Raw genomic sequence first — 19892 nt, forward strand, 5'->3', positions numbered from 1 at the left:
TTTTAGGTAAAAGGTAATCAAGGTCACATGACATTTTGTCAAGAAATTTCTATCCTATAGTCTACCCCTATATACCAATCATACATCTAGCTCTATTGGCTCAAAATTAGATATGCACATAATTAATGAGATACATATGTGGCGTCATAAGGTGTCCCATCATACCAAATATGAAGGGTGTGGCACTTGTGGTTCCTGAGTTATGGACAAATATGTATATTTGAGGTCAAAGGTCACCGAGGTCACATGACATTTTGTCAAAAATATTGTCTTGATAAGTTATCCCTATATACCAAAAATCAGACCTCTAGCTCTATTGGCTCGCTCAAAATTAGATATGTGCATAATTAATGAGGTACAATATGTGGCGTCATAAGGTGTCCCATCATACCATATATGAACGGTGTAGCACTTGTGGTTACATATTTATGCACAAATAATAATATTTGAGGTCAAAGGTCATTGAGGTCACATGACATTTTGTTAAAAAAAATTGTATTGCTAAGTTATCCCTATATACCAAAAATCAGACCTCTAGCTCTATTTGCTCACTCAAAATTAGATATGCGCATAATTAATGAGGTACAATATATGGCGTCATAAGGTGTCCCATCATACCAAATATGAAGGGTGTAGCACTTGTGGTTACTGAGTTATGGACAAATATGTATATTTGAGGTCAAAGGTCATTGAGGTCACGTGACGTTTTGTCAAAAAAAATGTATTGCTAAGTTATCCCTACATACCAAAATCAGACCTCTAGCTCTATTGGCTCGCTCAAATTAGATATGCACATAATTAATGAGGTAAAATATGTAGTGTCATAGGGTGTCCCATCATACCATATATGAAAGGTTTAGGACTTGTGGTTACTGAGTTATGGACAAATAGTATATTCGAGGTCAAAGGTCACCAAGGTCACATTACATTTGTCAAAGTGTCTGAGATATCTACGGAACAGATGGACTCACGGATGGACTCACGGACGGACATGACCCAATCTACAAGCCCCCTGGGCTTTATCTGTGGGGACTAAAAACTGTGTCACTGCATCCTTTTTGCAAAATGAATACGATGAGAAACTAAATTTTTATTTTTCTTGGCCTTATACATGGGAGTCTATGGACTGCCTTATACATGGGAGTCTATGGACTGCCTTATACATGGGAGTCTATGGACTTCCTTATACATTGGAGTCTATGGACTGCCTTATACATGGGAGTCTATGGACTTCCTTATACATGGGAGTCTATGGACTGCCTTATACATGGGAGTCTATGGAGGTGAAAACTAAAAAGTCCTCTAACACAGCCAAATTTGATCGCATTGTGAAACAAATCGACGTGCATCTGTATGAGGTAGGGTACTATCCTTGTACCAGGTTTCGAACGAAATCACTCCAGGCGTCTCTGAGATATCTGCGTGAACGGACGGACGGACGCACGGACGCACGCACGGACGCACGGACGCACGGACATGACCAAACCTATAAGTCCCCCCGGACGGTGTCCGTGGGGACTAAAAATACTTGGAAACACTAGCAATTTAAAATTTCTGGAAATAGGTTGCTTGGTAACCCGTGAAATAGGTTGCCCACAGTTCTTCGAGTCTGAAACGATCATCGCCAGTCCCTGACATGACATCGTAATGGTCTCTGTTTTTTTATGTTGTTCAAAGCCGTGCCACATTTTCATTTTAAACCGTTGAACTCAAACAACCATAGAATTGGCGAGAACATATCACAAAGACTAGAGATCAAAATCACTAATAGTTAGGAAACTACATGCAAAGATTCAAGTATGTGCATCCATAACAGAAGGAACATAATTAGGTCACGTAAGGGGTGGACCATTTGATATCCTGGGGGGGGGCTTGGAAGATTTTGGGGGAAAAAGATGCCAGGTGGAGTTGCTCGAAATAAAAATCTGGCTTTAAGTGGCTGATGGAAAAGCAATTATGGACCATTGCGACTCGGAAAAAAAATCTTGGCAATTGTTCGATGCACACTGCAGCATCAATAAAATCAAGCAGTAGCTCCGGAGTTTTATAGAGCATAAACCATTTCAAGCTTGAGGAACAATAACTTAGAATTTATTAAACGAGGAACTGAAATAAATACACAAACAAAAACACTGAACAGCTACTATCACTGTAGCTTTCAGCAACTGTAAACAAGAACTCGTCTGAAGTGGTCTCATTGGGGAAGATTTTCACACTATTTCAGACGGCTTTTCTCTCAGTCATCTCCTTTATATTCTAAATCACTGAATATGAACAATTGTACAGTATACATGACCTTCTGATTAGAGGAAGTATGCTGAAATTGAAATTGCTCACCAGTGTTTTCCAGAAATGTGTAAATCTGAATGTATGGATTTTGTCAAAATACCACAAGAAGAGAGACAGCCTGCCATGAACTGGGTCAAGTGGACTCAGTCAGTCAAGTGGACTGTTCAACTTGCTAATATCACTCAAACCAGGACACTTGTCAGACAATGACATATATTTTTTCAAGCACAAGTAAATGCCATAAATGTAAATGATTTTACAACTATATGTAGGATACCATCATCTCTTCTGATGACACCAGTGATGTTCTCAGAAAAGTTTTTACTGTAAGTTTGTTAATGCTTAATGTAGAACTCAGTAATCAGGTTGTTTGATTTGTATTTTCAGTGTGTTACCCATGGTATAAATAAGATCTATAAACTGATATTTTTGTAAAGTGCATAAACAATGTACAAGTATTTACATATCTTTATTTAGTTTCTTAAATATATTGTGTGCGATAGAACAGCATCTTGTTACTGGGTGTGAAAACCAAGCATACAAACATTGCACCGAAATTGGTAAAAAAAAATATATCTCGAAGAAGGAAAGTGAAAAAAAGTTGCCAGCATATGCCCTGTAGAAAAAAAATAATTCATGGTGAAGCAGGTGGGAAAAAAATAATTGCTCTCCACCAATGTTCCAAGCCCCCCCCCCAGGATATCAAATGGTTCACCCCTAAGTGAATACTTGCTCTTGCTGAACGTCTGTTGAAACATGTCGAAACGAAATAAGTTTATAGTTTGTGTGGCTTTGCGATCGGTAAATACAATATTTTCGACGTAGGTCGTGCTGTCAAAGTCTGTGTTATAAGCATTTCCTCTGTATACTGTCGCCATACTTTTGGGTAACTGTTGTACCGTCGCGCAGGGTATCGCGATCGTCTACGTCTGTCTGGTAATGTGTTAGGTCATGGGTCGTACACAGGTGACCTTGTCAGATCAGCTGGTGCGTGTGGCCTCCAGGTGGCGCCATTTTAGAAATCAGTGTAAATCAACGGGAACAGCACGTACATGAATTCAGAAGTGACGGGTTGTACTATCAATCGTCGAAAGTTTCACTGTCGTTTTCATAATATTTTGAAATACATATCAGAATGTTGCTATGCACACCAAAAATCCGGAGTGTTCGCTCACGAATGTCGCATCAAAGCACTACTAGCTGCGCGTCCGTCAAGGTGAATGACCAGGAGCAGGGAAACATCTCAAAAATAATAATCGTTTTCTTACCCTTCAAGCTATAACTAAAAACAAAATTCTTTGAACCGAAAGTATATTTTAGTTTAGAAGGTGCAAAGTATTTGAAATATTTTAAGTATATTAATCACCCCTCTGCCAAGATTTGTTATGATTGTGATTCTCTTGTGTAGCATATAGCATTAAGTTGTTACGGCGAAGGCCGACATCTGAAATGGGGAAAATTACATCTCGGTTTTGGAATATATTTTTCAAAATGGATTATGATGAAGAGTTTTCGTGCAGGTTTCAAGGAGATGGCGATATTGCAATAGCGTTTTCTACCCTTTCCAGGTGCACGTCAATGGAATTAGCTGCCACTGCATTGCAAATGGATTTCCCTCCAATACATAATATCTGGTGGAATATAATTCAGCCACCGCCACAGTGCAGTGCAGGAGTACCCCCCTCACTACAAGGAGTTGGAATTTGGACATGGATACTATAGTGCAAGGCTCTGTCAGTCCTCTTTACTTTTCCCTTTTGCATTACCAGGGAGCAGCAGATGTGTTATTTGTCATTTTCATTATGACCCATACAGGGTTCTACATGTACACGCGCACAGCCTTTTTGTGTCAAGGCAGCACTCAAATGCAGTTTTTCCTTGATTAAAATGTATGCATATGAAAAGCGATGTTCTCTATGAAAGGGAGTACTAGTTGTCAATTAAGGACTTAAGTAAGTGAATATCGTTGAATCAGCCGCGGCCAACGGATCCGGAACAGGGGGAACAACGAACAAGACCAAGAACAGGGGAGAAAAAGGTAAGTTTCATGTGTGTATTTTATAGAGAACAGAAAAGAAGGGAAAGGCAGAAATATTAGTCGCGCCAGCGGCTTACTGACTACGCATGCGCTTATTCATAATATACTATGCGAGTAACCGGAAGTGTACCTTCTTTCTTGGGCGCCGCCATTTTTTTTTTTTTGAGTACTCGTAAATAAACAAATACGAAACAAATTACTATGATATAACATGCCTTTTATAAAATATACCTCTTTTATTAGCCAGTAAATGTTATTATACACCTTGTCGCTGATACAAAGTATCGTTGATATAGATAAACGGAGAAAACTGTCGTGCATATGAACGGGGGCATACGCAAAGAATGCTGGGATTGAATTATAGAAGAGCGCCCCCTGTGTCAATAATTAGATTCAAAAATTGCAAGTTTTTAGACGGAACGCTATAGTTTTCAGCTTGCAAGTGGAAGGTGGGCAGTGCGGTTACCATTGCAATGATAATTATTGCATAATACGTCCCTTGTTTAACGCCATAGGCTGTTATCATTGTAAAAATTGCCAATTTTGTCCAAAATTTTTACACGCTACAGAAAATCTATACCTGCCCTGCTGCAGGGTTTGTCGTCGTGTAAGTACGTGAACTCCTTTCATCAGAGGGAAACTGGGCATAGTTGTCATATAAACGTTTATGAAGTAACAATTACAGTTTATCATGAATCAATACAAATAACATTGCCAATCTTAACCCCTGGCGCGACACCAAGGGCTGAGCCCTATATAATATTATAATTCTAAAATCATTTAAAGACAGACAAAACAACGACAGCGACACATCAAAATTGGAGATACACATTGATTATGGTTGTGGTGGTGGTGGTGGTGATGTTGTGGTGCCATAATCAATGAAATTGTCATCGACACATAGTATTAATGTAAGGTAGTACAGTATGCACCTCGTTGAATGAAAGATCTAAACTTTTGTTGAAACTTTAAATTCTTTAAATTTCCTCAAGGAATATTTCAACCATTCTGTTGTAAAATCATGAATAAAAATAAGGGGTCAGCGTTCAATTTTTGGCACTAGAGAAAATATTGCCTAAGATTAACAGATATTTCAATTTCAATGTATCGTCTACCTGATCTAGGTGAGGTTTCCTGGATTCCCCGTACAGTGTACTCTCCCGACAGACGTTTATCAAGGATACATCTACACATTTCCTCATCCGTCGGCTGCATATCTGAATAGAAGATTCTTCAGGGTACACCCTGAGATCCCTAAAGGATATCACTATGAGGCTCTTGTTTCGGCATTAATCAGGACCACAAACATAGTTCTTTACATTTTAGCTCCCAGCGTCATTTTTTTCATTTTTCATTACCTTTCCGAAAAGAAAACGCTCGATCCCTTGCACTGAAGTTGCAGATAAACATCTGTAACGTTGATTTTTATACAAAAACTGTTACATCTAATATTTGGTATCTTTCGCTTACATTTTGCAAGCAAAGTCTTTAATATTGTATCGTACGATTTACATAGGAAACTAGACACGTCAGATGTATACGTAGTGAATGTGTTTATTTTATACAAACGGATCCTTCAAGGTCGAGAGTGATGATGATGCCACATTAAAATTGCGCTTATGAGAAATTATCATGGAATTTACTAAAACTAGTCTGAAATATGGTTGAAATCAAAGACAAGTCAGCAATGACATCTTCGAACGGCGTGACTATAGCAACAACTCATGGTACTTAAAAGCCATGAACAGCCACGATATATACTCTGTACTAAATCATACAGTAGTAAAAAATTGGTATCAACGTTGCGTTTCTTTATTTACAGCCAAATTCAAGTTTATGGGTGACTTATAACAGCAAAAAATGACAGGAGACTACGTGTGCTCTCTATTACGCCAGACCTATTTATTGTGATAAAAGAAGAAGAACGAGCCTGTGTCGCAGATTGTATCAAGTCAATTTCATTGAATTACATCCAACACGATTGGAACTAATTTGGGATAATTGGATTAGAGTAATTATTAGGAAAATGTAACGAAATCGAAATTTTTACAGCCGAAATTTTACAAAATGATAGAATAGTGTAAAATTTGAAATATTGTTCTCATCTAAAAAAACAACGAAAACACAATGATTATTGCATACCTCTTTCATCGGATTCATTTTCATGAAAACATGTTGATTTTTGTGTAAATGTACCGAAGAAACGAGACAAAATGCTTAAAATTTCTCTAATTGACGACTTTTGAGTCAGGGCACTTTTGAAATGCCCCTGACTTTTTCGTGAATTTCAGGCTTCATAAACATTAAATTGAGTCAGGGCACATTTTAAATGACCCTGACTGACTTAACTGTAAATCAATCAAAAACTTCAGTTTGGTCGAGGAAAAGTGACAAACTGAGATTAGTACTAGTATTTCAGTAATGAAGAAACCATAGACAAGCTCACACATTTTCATTCAAATATAAATATTGTTCCTATGTTTTGAACAATATTGCATTAGATACTATCATGCGCTGATTCTTACCCATAACATTTCAACAGCATCATAAATTTTGAATAAAATTTTAAAGATGATAAGGAAATATAGGGTAATATTAAACAAATTTCTAAAATTCTTGATAAATTGCGCCTATCCAATTATCCCAAATTAGTTCCAATCGTGTTATCCCAAGGTTTCAACATCCCCTCACCTATCATGCAGAAGAAAGGAAATCGCTGAAAATATTTGGTGAAAAGTTTCGTATTGGATCTAGTTTATAATGTAATGTCCTACATCGGCTCTTAAGTCAGGCTGCAAATTGATTGGGGAAAATATTACATTCTAAAAGGTGATGAAGCTGCAAAATGGCATGCGCAAATCATATCAGTGAGTAAAGCAAGCATTCCTTTATTGACAATATACGTATTATCAACGAAGAGTGAATGAGAGAGGGGGACAGAAAGAGATAGAGACAGACAGAGACAAACAGACAGACAGGGGAGACAGACAGAGACAGGAGATTTAGGCAGACTGAGAAAGACGGAGTGAGACAGACAGACAGACAGACAGACGGACAGACAGACAGACAGACGGACAGACAGACAGACAGACAAAGACAGATAGAGGCTATGTAGATTGAGAAAGGCAGAGGCAAACAAGGAAAGATTCACAACCCGTTGTCTTTGATAATGCAAGATCGAGTGGTCGTTTAAGAAGTTAATTACGTCCAGGGTTCACTAGTACAAGAACGTTGAGGATTGGTTTAAGTACATGTATTATTAGGCTTCTTTAGTTGCTTAGGTTTATTAATGCGATGGTGTTGTGGCTTCGGCTTTTTGTGGTGATACGAGTCACAGAGACAGAGACAGAGAGGCAGGCAGGCAGGCAGGCAGGCAGGAAGGCAAGCAGAGACACGGAGCGAGGAAGATAGAGAGATAGGAGAGCGATGACATATGCTCACAAGTGTTCGATCAATCAGTAAAAAACATTGTGTAAGTTTTCAAACGCTTAACCTACGTTGCCCTACGTAAAATTCATTTCATGTCATTGTCCTCTGGCATGAAAGTCATATTCGACAAAATTTCGTCACTGTCGACAATACATCATTTACGCTGATCTTGGCCTTCATTTCTTTTATAGAGATGTTGACTGTGACGTGATACAGTTTAGAGCGTTAGAAAATATTGGATTGGACTTGCAGTGACAACCAGAATTTTATGGTTGATCTGATGGCTGATAAAGAGAAGAGGTTTGTACACTGATACGCACAATTTGCAGGGCGCACGGGTGAAACCCTCCGATAGCTCTTAATGGAACTACATCCTTGCTGCCTTGATCACAGTCTTTATTGGGGGACTATTTCATCCACCAAAGGAGCGAAGAGAGGACGGTTGGAGAGGCAACAGGCAACTTCCGGAACGACAAGAAAACATGTCATGATAATATAGCATTGTTTTAACGGTGATATTTATTGCATGCGAAGATATATAAAGAAACGGGACTGTTATCGTTTGTTACGATACATATTTAACTTGTGTAGCCGTTCATATTTTGATTGCTGTAAATTCTCTCCTTTAAATGGTGTTTCTCAGCAGATAATTGCAGAAGGAGTCATAAAAAATATCTCCACTGACACCGAATAATCTATGTATGAGGCATTGAAATTTTCATCTCGTTTCCATAGGTACGATCATGGGGGAAAATGACGAAAGAGACCAATTCAGCCACGTGTCGAAGAAGCAAAATTGATTACGTAAGCGTTGTAGAAAAAAAGCAGTTTGTTTCGTTGTCCTGTTCAGTTTCCTATTCGTTCGTCTTCAAGCTGGTTCTATGGCACGCTTGGTTCTGATCATAATCCAGCAGTTCCTTTCAGCTGTAAATTATATACAACAAACTTAAGGTAAGTTTTTCCAAGTGGGAGGTGGACAGATTAAATGGAAGATGATAAGACGCTTTGAAATATTTTGTTTTGAAAAGCAGGTGCTGTCTCAGTAGCCTTATAAACTGTTCAGCACATTCCTTCGTTATTCTAATCGTCCGCTGGGAGAGGTTTATCAGATTGCAGAGTCAAATGTCACATTTTAATGAATTAGAAAGGAAATGCTTGAAGATGTGACGAAGTATTGTTGGCGAACGTTTCAAGTATATAAAGCATTATGTCTTCAATTGTCACATATATATATCAGAGATTAGAGTTCTCAAAAACAATCGTGTATCACTGTGTCGCCGGTACCCATCCAAGAGTGATAGAAAGTATGAATTTCGGTAAATTTTGCCAAAAATTAACGGGCTCGGCAAGCCTTGCTAGTTAATTCTTTGCTTCCCTCTCGCCCTTGCCCATAAATAAATGTTAATGGTCAGTGCGTCGCCCGTTATTTCTATATTGATTTTCAGCTAACAGCCAGAGAGGGATTGTCTGTGGTGCTTGTTTCTGTGAACTTCAACTGATTTCTGTTACTTGTATAAAGGAGCGGCTGCACAACGTTCGGTAAAGTACTTAAAATTGTAACATAGGCACAAACTCTATCGGAAGTACTAAAATGAAATATTTGCCATCAATATTCAACTGTTACAGGATATATTTCATTGGGTTTGAATTGGTAGACTATCGCACGTCCAACTTCACACGATTGAATAATTTATCGGGGTAAATGTTTGTACAGAGACATGTATCATTCTCAACTGTAAGTCCGTCCAAAACCCCGACTAAATGAACCACTCATAATCGAAAGTCACTTTGAAAAGCTTGTTCACCGTCAAAGACTTCAAAAAGCTGTCTTAATCAATTGACTTACGATTCACATTAAAATCTGAGAAGTAAATTATCTCAAATCTACCAATACTCGAAACAGCAGTTTGTTAATATTACGGTCGTTTTTATTAACAATTTGAAAGTGACTGAAAGCATAAATACCCCTTATGGTTACAGAAGCATGCATGCTATGGGTGTGCTCCATTTTAAAAGAACACGATTGGAACAAATTTGGGATAATTGATTGGTGAAGAATCACGATTTAATCAGCAGATGTAATCTCATCTGCTTTTCTTTTAACTTACACACTTGTTTTTATGAGTAATTTGAGATGTTACCACATTCAGCTATGTACAGGGGACCTGATATTTTTGAGAAATTTGAAAAATATGAAGATCCAATTATCCCAAATTAGTTTCAATCGTGTTAAAGTTTTCCACTGTATCATCAAAATGTTTGTTTCAAACAAAGTCACATTATTAAATGCATAAACATTCTTTATAAAAGACAGTTAAAGGACAAGTGATTTTTACATGATTGTTCCAGTTAGTTTATCAGTTGTTCACTGTTTTATGGCACACAAAAATAATAGGCCGCTTAAATCTGCCAACGTATTGTCGAAGCTCTTTACTTCTGCTGACACGATACGACAGCCCGCCTCAGCGACAGCTGTTTTCACGAACGTTTGGTCGACCTTCAGACAGTAGAAGCGTTTTTCTCCCACGAGGTAGAAGGTCTCGTCGAGTACAGTGAATGTGAGCAGGACGCCACCAGGCTTTAGAAGGTTGACGATATTCTTTATGGCTTCTTTGAATGAATCCTTGTCTGGACAGGCAGCTTCCACACAATATGACGTCACGATGGCATCAAATGGTTCATACACTTTTGGTTCCAGTGGATTTGATTTATGGATGTCGCAGTGTATGATCTCTCTGATGGATTGGCGTACCATGGTCTGTCTGTCCTCCCATTTATTTCTGCTGGTCAATAAAGTCACAGGTTGGATTAGCTGCAATAATTGTAGTCTTGGTGTGTGTGGTCGTGATCGTGCGGCTTGCGCGATGTCCTACCAAGGCTACAATCCCATCTTATTGTACCTTGCCTACATAACAATAGCGTTCACTTTTCAGATCCTCAGATTCAGATCCTCAATGTTCAGATACCTTCAGGTTCTCAGATTCAGATTCAGATCCTATAACTTCAGACGCAGATTCAGAATTCAAATTGCACAACTTTCAGAGTTTGGTGAATATACTGATACATCAGATATAATTTAGATTTTAAAAGGCTTTAGAAATTGTTTTATTTCTATCTTGAATCTTGAACTTAAAAACTTCGATCTCAGAATCAGAACGTCATCAGTGGAGACAGGGTGCGCAATGATTCCACTTGTTATGTGATCACATGTGTGAGGTATCGTAGGCAATCGGGCAATCATGGCAGAAGGAACGTATGTACGGCGCCTATAGGCCCTATCTGACGAAACGTTCTTATCTGACAAAACTCTTTATAGCACGTTTTGTCAGATAAGCGCCGTACAAACGTACGTCAAGTTAGTGCCGCTATACGCTAGTTAGTGCCGCTATCTGAATCTGAGGATCTGAATCTGAGGATCTGAAAAGTCAACTCTACCCCTATGTAAACGGCACTGCAGATCTGCAGTGCACGCACAAATAACACAGGGGGCCGCATAATCAGCGAATCTCGCGTTACCGTTGTACAAATTGCGCCATAATCTTGCTCCTGGATAATGTTAGAGTCGTTGTAACCTGATATCGATGGTCAACTGTACTCCTTGCAGCTGAAAAATGACAGTTTAATGACTTGGGCACAAAGTCAATTCAAACTCGACCGCCATCTTTACTCGCCGAGTAAAGATGGCGATCGACTTTGTGCCCGGCTCGAAATGGACCGGGATCAGGATTAGTGCCAAGTTTGGGTGGGCGTTTTGGGGCATGGCTCTGCATAATGATCTGTTGGCAACGGTTGCGATCGTTCGCATTATCTGCGTAATCTGTTTGCTCTCAAATCACACTCAGGCTTGGGTACGTAGAGCCTTCGTTTCCCGGTTCGTTTCAGTTATGCCATGGCAATACTCGAAAGGACAAAGAAAGAAAGAAAAACTAGAAAGGAAAAGGAACACGTCAGGAAAATGGTAGGAAATAGGTAAACGGCGACGTCATGACCGATCGCAAAAAATAAAGGAAATTCACGGAAGGGTCGAGACTTCCTTGAATCTCGTGTATCACGATATCTGTAATAGCGATCGCGGTCAGTTGCTCGGTTGCTTGGCGGCGGGGTGATATCGAAAAATTATCACGAGTTATGTTTATTTTCGGAGCAATTGCAAGTTTTGCTCGAAACGTTTGTTAACCTTCGACTGGAATCAATGACAGACTGGGTTCCTCTCCGTCTTTCTTTCTACCTCCATGGTTATTGAAGGAATTAAAGTCCAGCTTTTGCCGAAATATTATTACGATGTAGCGCGGAATCAATGAGCTGTCCTCAGACACGCGTATCCTAAAGCGTTTACAAGATTGGGTGATGGCGCTTACTTGCTCATCTTGAACTGAAAGATTGAATGTTTCAACTGTTCAAATATCTTACAATTTTTGTTAAATTCTCATCACAGAAGTCCAAATGTAACTGGGATAATCGGTATGTCAAAACCTTACTAGTACCAGCCCTCCGAACACGACATGTCATTTCCACGTGTAAAAACACGTGTACATAAGACCGTTTTCGGGGCCAGTATATATATCCAAAACAACTGTTCAGTACCGTCACGTTCGGCCGTAGATTTGGAAGGGGGAAGTTGTTAAAAACGTGGATCTCTTCGACTGACAATAATTAAATTGATCATGGAGGCTACCGCCATGTTTTGATGGTTATTTTCGATGCCATTCTCAGTGCAAACTACGGACTCTGCTTACGCGCTTTTCGCTAGAAAACATCGTACTACGGGTAAGCTTACTGACTAGTCCTCTTGCTAAGTCAAGTCTGAAAATGGTTCACTTTCGTGATGTCATTGCACCATAAACGCTAGCAAAAGAGTTGATGGCAACACAAAGTTTTCATCCTTCGCCCGCTGATATATGTCTAAGTTTACATATAGTTTGTTTACATCGTAATTGTGCTCGTATGCACAGCAAATGTTTGACCAGTTTACGCCTCTGCGCGTCACCGAATGATTGACAATTGTTTGAATCATGGAACGACTGTCTCCTGAGGGCCATTCCCTTTGAACAGAAAGCGATTTTCCCCTAATCGTCGTAGTTTTAAAAAACTTTGTGAAACTTTGCAGATACCTATATGGCCTAGGTGTTTATGGAACAGTCTATGTTCATGGTATGCCAATAATATATGTTTGAGAATCGTTTAGGCCGATTTTCACGGAGCGGTCTACCTAGCTATTGCCAGTTGTCACTCAAGCGCCATTATGAATTTTCAATAAGTTAGGGGCCTTTTATACCCGCACACCGGTTTAAACTGACATTTTCCAGCTGCAAGGATACAGTTGACGGGGCTCGAAATTAGCGGTAGTCCCGCGTCCACAGACTACCAACTTTTCCCCGGGGCTACCAAAGTCCGTGAAATGGTAGCCCACACGGACTACCAAAGCCTGGGAAATGAAATACTTGGCGTGCGATGTCCGTCACTTTGGGATGAGCTAAACGCAGTCAACATGCAGTTTCATTTGTTTGAAGCAATTATCATTTCATCTCTGAAGTTTTTTTTTCTAGTAACTATTAAAATTTCAATTGTTATGTTGTTGTTTTCACAAGATGCCGAGCGTTTGATACCAGAATGTTGAGTTGCTTTTCCGTGTGTTCACACTATGCTGTTGGTCGGCAGCATACAAGATGTACCGTACTTGTGTCAAGTTTTTGGGTTTTGATGCTGAAATTTCACAAAACTGTCACTTCTGTATCAAGAGATTGTGTAATCAGTTTGATTTGAAATAGTAATATAAAACACTGTGTCAGTTAAGCTTGGCTGAGTTTCGCTGTCTTATTATCTATGGTTGTCGATCAGTATCAATGTATTACGTTCTGTATAGAGAGACTCGGGTGTAACAAGGCATACCAGTTCATAAAGATCATGAGAATATTTTTTTCTGTTTTTCTTTACTCAAGCTACAATTTCTTTGGATGTGTAAGCCGATTTCGAAAGTGATCGAAAGTGTTAAAATGTACATAAATTAGCATAAATTAAGCGTTTGTGACACATAGCATGGGGTTTCTCGAGTTGAAGTCCCTAGTTTACTGCAATTTTGTGTTTCTGAACCGGGGCCCATACTCGGACGAGTACAGTATCCCTAAAATAAAATATTCATGGACTACCAGCCATTGTCACTGGGCTACCAACTTCAGAAAATGGTAGCCCAAGTGGACTACCAAGGTAAAAAGTTAATTTCGAGCCCTGGATGATAATCAACATGAGGTTACAACAATTCTAACATTATCCGGGAGCAGGATTATGGTGAAAGCGAAATTCGCTAATAACGTGAAAAAATGTCCGAACTCTGGTCTGTGAAAGCCAATGTAGCACACCTGATATCCTAGTTAGTAATAAACCCAGCACTGCGTTCAGAGTTTTAATTGCTGTAGTCATCCATTCTTGTTTCCATGCAAATTCATGGAATTTCTTGTAGACATTTTCTGCATGTTGCACGATGATAAATAAGACTTACACTTTTGGCCGCCAATGAGTTGTTAACTTTGGAAAAAATCAGAGGATCTTTGCCAATAATGACTATAGTTGTATCGAATATGACTATTTTTTCCTTGCTACGCTCACTGAAGTTGATCCCATGCGCCCTTTTGCGATATACTTAGAATAATCCTTCGTTCATGTTTTAACATTTGTTGTAGTAAGTCAAGCCTGTGGGCGTTTAAAGCTTCGGGAAGTATAAGACATTTCGACAATTGTCACGGGATAATGTACAGAAGTACATAGCTTAAAAATACGGTCTATTTTCTCGGTAAAAATAACTTATAAATACGATATGCATTTTTGATGAGAGAAGACAACTAAATCTGAGAAAATAAGAATAACGTGCAGTAAGTTCAAAAGTGAATTGAAAATGGAGATTACTTTAATTTTGGAACCTTTGTGAAAGGCAGGCGTATCAGACCAAAACGATAGTGACAGGAGGTGTATAAGATCAAAAGTCATTATTAAATCATGCAATCTACACTACATGCAATACAAACTCAGCTTAGGATAAGTTTCATTATGTCACGTCCTTGAATCCTTTCACCATTATTGATACGAAACTAAATCATGTGGATGCATTCTTTGGTGGCTTAGCATGTAAGATTTAAATATTACAGTTTATCGATTAAGGTAATATGTGCCTCGAAAATGAAAAAGTTACTGCCTCAACAAATCTTTCAACACTTTACTTGCAAAATCTAGGATAAAAATAGGGGGTCAACGTGCAAAATTTGGCACTGGAGAACTAAATTACCCAAGATTTACTGATATCTGAAATTCAAAATGGCAGCCGTCATTGTATTAACTCAATGGAGGAAAATAAAATTTCGATTTTCGAAAAAGTAAGACGGTAAAAGATTTAATAAAGTCAAGAGCTTTAAAAATGAGACCCTGAAAGTGGTAGATCAGAAAAGAATTTGAAAAGTTTGATGGTCCAAATATCTGTTCCCAGGTGCATTCTATGTTAAAGTGAAAAGAGGATATATTTTAATGGGAAACTACAAATACACACACACACACACACACACACACACATATATATATATATATATATATATATATATATTATATATATTATATAATATATATATTCATATATATGTGTGCGGGTGTGTATGTATACACTATTCATTTGTACTTATTATTTTGTTTTTCTATGTTTATTTCAGTTCTGATATGACATAAAGAAATTTCTCTGTATTCCATTTACCTATTCCTCTCGGCTGAGCTTGGATATAATTGCTACAGCACTCGGCCCCTCGCTGTTTATGAGCCGTGCACAAGGAAATGGATCCGTTTCATTTGAAGTTCTGTACCTAATTTGTTTGGACTGCATTTGGACTGCAATTTTACATGATGATGGCGTACAGACCGAAACAAGTGAAAACATTCGTACACAACCTGGTTGTTAGAAAAAGGGGATGTTATTGAAAACAACTATCAGAAACCCATATTGCCAAGGGACCCAACATGTACATCTTAATCGAAGTACTAATAACCCCTAAGCGCCATGAATTATGTTTGTGCAAAATATGCAAAACTCGAATTAATATGGTTCTTTGGAAACTTACCCGTTGCCTTCCTTATCACACACGGACTTAATGAACTGACTCCAGTCAACTGCGTCTGGGGTATTTTTGACCCATTTCTCAACGGCTTGTCTGCAGTTTTCAGAATAATCAGTGAAAATGATTTCAGGAAATCTTGTGCAGGCGTGTATTGCGTTGGCGATGTTGGGACCTCCACCGATTTCTAACAAACGAGGTCCTGTGAAGTCGCCTGTGAAACAAACAAACTAGTGAAATCAGGTAAACTGGAACAGAGTCAATAGCAGAGCATTTACACATACATTTCATATAGGAAAAAAAATCAAACGCTATAGCAAAATGCCCTCGAACTTCGATAACTAAAATAGGAATTAAGAGGCATACACTTGCAAAGACAGAAGGACAGCTAGGTGGGCAGAAAGATAGGCGGATAGATATAGACAGACAGACAGACATAGAACGGTGACAGCTTGACAAACGGATAGGTAGAGATAGGTATAGACGGGCAGATAGGCATGTATCTGCCTTCTTACCTGCATAGTAGTTGCTTACATTTCACCCCATCCACCCACCTACCCACCCACCCTACCTGCATACATTCTCCTCAAAAAACATTTGGTCAACATTCATTTAAATGCTACATTTACTTTAAAAAATTCTTAGAAACACTAGCAATTAAAATTTCTGGAAATAGATCGCTTGGCAAGCCGTGAAGGTTGTCCACAGTTCTTCCAGTCTGAAACGATCATCGCCAGTCCCTGACATGCCATTGTAACGGTCTCTGTTACGTATGTTTTTCATGTCTGGTCAAGGCGGTGCCATATTTTCATTTTAAGCCGTTGAAGTCAAATAACCATAAAATTGACGAGAACATATCACAAAGACTAGCAGAGATCAAAATCGCTGATAGCCAGGAAACTACATGCAAATTGCAAAGAATTCAAGTATGTGCATCCATAACATAGACCGGACAATAATTAGGTCATATACGTGAATACTTTTACTTACTTTTGCTGAACGTCTGTTGAAACATGTCGAAACGAAATGAGTTGAATATTTGTATGGCTTCGAGATCGGAGAATACAGAAGTTTCGACGTAGGTCTTGGTTTCAAAGTCTGTGTTATAAGCATCTCCTCTGTATACTGTCGCCATACCTTTGGGTCACTTTTGTACGTACCGTCGCGCAGGGTATCGTCTGTCTGGTGATGTGTTAGGTCATGGGTCATACAAAGGTGACCGTGTCAGGTCAGCTGGTGCCTGTGGCCTCTTGGTGGCGCCATTTTAGGAATCTGTGTAAAATCACCGGGAACAGCCCGTACATGATTTAAACATCAGCATTGACGGGAACGTACTATCAATAGTCGAAAGTTCATTGTCGTTTTCATTATAATTTGATATGTATATCAGAATGTTGTTATACACACCTAAAATACGGAGTGTTCGCTCACGAATGTCGCATCAAAGCACTACTAGCTGCACGTCCGTCAAGGTGAATGACCAGGAGCAGGGAAAACATCTCCAAAAATATATTAATCGTTTTCTTACCCTTCAAGCTATAACAAAAATCAAAATTCTTTGAACCGAAAGTATATGTAAGTTTAGAGGTGCAAAATATTTGAAAGATTTTAAGTATTTTAATCACCCCTCTGCCAAGATTTGTTATGATTGTGATTCTCTTGTTTAGCATATAGCATTAAGTTGTTACGGCGAAGGCCGACATCTGAAATCGGGAAAATTACATCTTGCTTTTTGAATATATTTTTCAAAATGGATAATGATGAAGAGTTTTCGCGCAGGTTTCAAGGAGATGGCGATATTGCAATAGCGTTTTCTACCCTTTCACGTCAATGGAATTAGCTGCCGCTGCATTGCAAATGGATTCCCCTCCAATACATGGATATCTTGTGGAACATAATCCAGCCACCGCCGCGGTGCAGTACACAAGTACCCCCATCACTACAAGGGAGCTAGAAATTTTGTACATGGATACTATAATGCACGGATACTATACTGTTCCCTTTTGCATTACCAAGGAGCAGCAGATGTGTTATTTGTCATTTTCATTATGACCCATACAGGGTTCTATATGTACACACCGCCTTTTTGTGTCAAGGCAGCATAATGCAGTTTTCCCATGATTAAAATGTATGCATATGAAAAGGCGGTGTTGTCTATGAAAGGAAGTACTAGTTGTCAATTAAGGACAGAATTATAGTGAAAATGTTTGGAATCAGCCGCGGCCAACGGAACAGCGACAAAAACGAACAAGAACAAGAACAGGGGAGAAATAGGTAAGTTTCATGTGATGTATCTTATAGAGAACAGAAAAGAAGGGAAAGGAAGCGATATTATTCTAAAATCACTTAAAGATAGACAAAACAACGACAGCGACACATCAAAATCAGAGATACACATTGATTATGATGGTGGTGGTGGTGGTGAGGAGGTGGTGCCATAATCAATCGACACATTCGGTAATAATGTAAGGTAGTACAGTATACTCCTCGTTGAATGAATGAAAGACTTGGACTTTTGTTCAAACTTTAAATTTCCTCAAGAAATATTTCAACCATTCTGTTTTAACATCAAGAATAAAAGTAGGGGTCAACATTCAATTTTTGGCACTAGAGAAAAATTGCTTAAGATTACAGATATTTGAAATTCAGAATGACCGCCAACCCTGTGTTAACTCTAGAATTTTCGATTTTGGAAAAACTAAGATGGTGAAAGATTGAATTCTTACACTAAGAGATTTAAAATAAAGCCCCACAAGTGGTAGATCTGAAAAGAATTGTAAATGTTCGGAAATCTGAATATCTGTCCTCGAGGTGCGCTCTACTTAAAGGAACAAACTTTTGAACCCTCATATATACAGTGCACCCGTGTACGAAATCTGCAAATAAGAATGTTGGCAAGTCGGTCTGTTCTAGTAAATATAATTGTTGACACACAGTGTTATACATGTGTTGAGGTAGTGACCATTTCCATCATTAAAATGTAATTTCAGGCTTAATTTGGTTTAAATGTGGTACGTAATAAGACTGTAGTGCATAAGCCAGCATTATGCATCATCACAACGCTGAGAAACGTTCAGAATCAACAAAAATTGTTCCTTGATTTTACCTATGAACGAGGATTTTAAAGGGGGATGTATCGTCAAGCTGATCTAGGTGAGGTTTACTGGATTCCCCGTACAGTGTACTCTCCAGACAGGCGTTTATCAAGGATACATCTACACATTTCCTCATCCATGGCCGTTGGCTGCATATCTAAATAGAAGATTCTTTAGGGTGGACCCTGAGATCCCTCAAGGGTATCACTATGAGGCTCTCGTTTCGGCATTGATCAAGACCACAAACATAGTTCTTAACATTTTATCTCCCAGCGTCATTTTTTTATTTTTCATCACCTTTCCGAAAAGGAAACGCTCGATCCCTTACACCGAAGTTACAGACAACATCTGTAATGTTGATTTTTATACAAAAACTGTTACATCTAATATTTGGTTTCTTTCGCTTACATTTTGCAAGCAAAGTCTTTAGTATTATATCGTACGATTTACATAGGAAACTAGACACGTCAGATGTAGTGAATATGTTTATTTTGTACAAACGAACGCTTCAAGGTCGAGAGTGATGATGATGCCACATTAAAATTTGCACACATGAGAACTTTTCATGGAATTTACTAAGACGAGATGAGTTTCAAATAAAAATAGTTTAAAACAGAGACAATTCAGCAATGACATCTTCGAACGGCGTAACTATAGCAACAATTCATGGTACTTAAAAGACATGAACAGCCATAAAATACCCTGTACAGTGGTTAAAAATTGGTGTCAACGTTGCGTTTCATTATTTACAGCCGGTGTCAAGTTTATGGGTGACTAAAGACACCAAAAAAATGACAGGAGACTACGTGTGCTCTCTATTACGCCAGGCATATTTATTGTGATCAAAGAAAAAGAACGAGCCTGTGTCGCACATTGTATCAAGTGAATTGCATAGAATTACATCCCCGAGTTGTAGATACACGTTACGTATTCAACATTCCCCTCACCTCTCAA

General features: G+C 38.7%; 1 protein-coding gene across 4 annotated transcripts; it reads right to left on the reverse strand.

Annotated features, from left to right (window-relative positions):
* Positions 1-7001: 7001 nt before the first annotated feature.
* Positions 7002-17060, reverse strand: LOC139131236 (nicotinamide N-methyltransferase-like). 4 transcript variants are annotated; one of them, XM_070697215.1, is made up of 4 exons: positions 16834-17060; positions 15850-16057; positions 10093-10536; positions 7002-8680 (listed from the first exon to the last, which is right to left on the reverse strand). In XM_070697215.1, exons 1-3 carry the CDS (start codon positions 16976-16978, stop codon positions 10122-10124), a joined length of 768 nt encoding a protein of 255 aa, XP_070553316.1. In that variant the 5' UTR covers positions 16979-17060; the 3' UTR covers positions 7002-8680; positions 10093-10121. The 4 variants fall into 4 exon arrangements, with proteins under 4 accessions (XP_070553316.1, XP_070553313.1, XP_070553315.1 ...); XM_070697213.1 differs by having other exon boundaries at positions 8042-8680; positions 10093-10539; positions 16834-17034; XM_070697212.1 differs by having other exon boundaries at positions 8004-10539; positions 16834-17034.
* Between the last annotated feature and the right edge of the window lie 2832 nt (positions 17061-19892).

This window comes from Ptychodera flava, chromosome 4 (assembly GCF_041260155.1).
Source record: "Ptychodera flava strain L36383 chromosome 4, AS_Pfla_20210202, whole genome shotgun sequence".
Taxonomy (NCBI): Eukaryota; Metazoa; Hemichordata; class Enteropneusta; family Ptychoderidae; genus Ptychodera; species Ptychodera flava.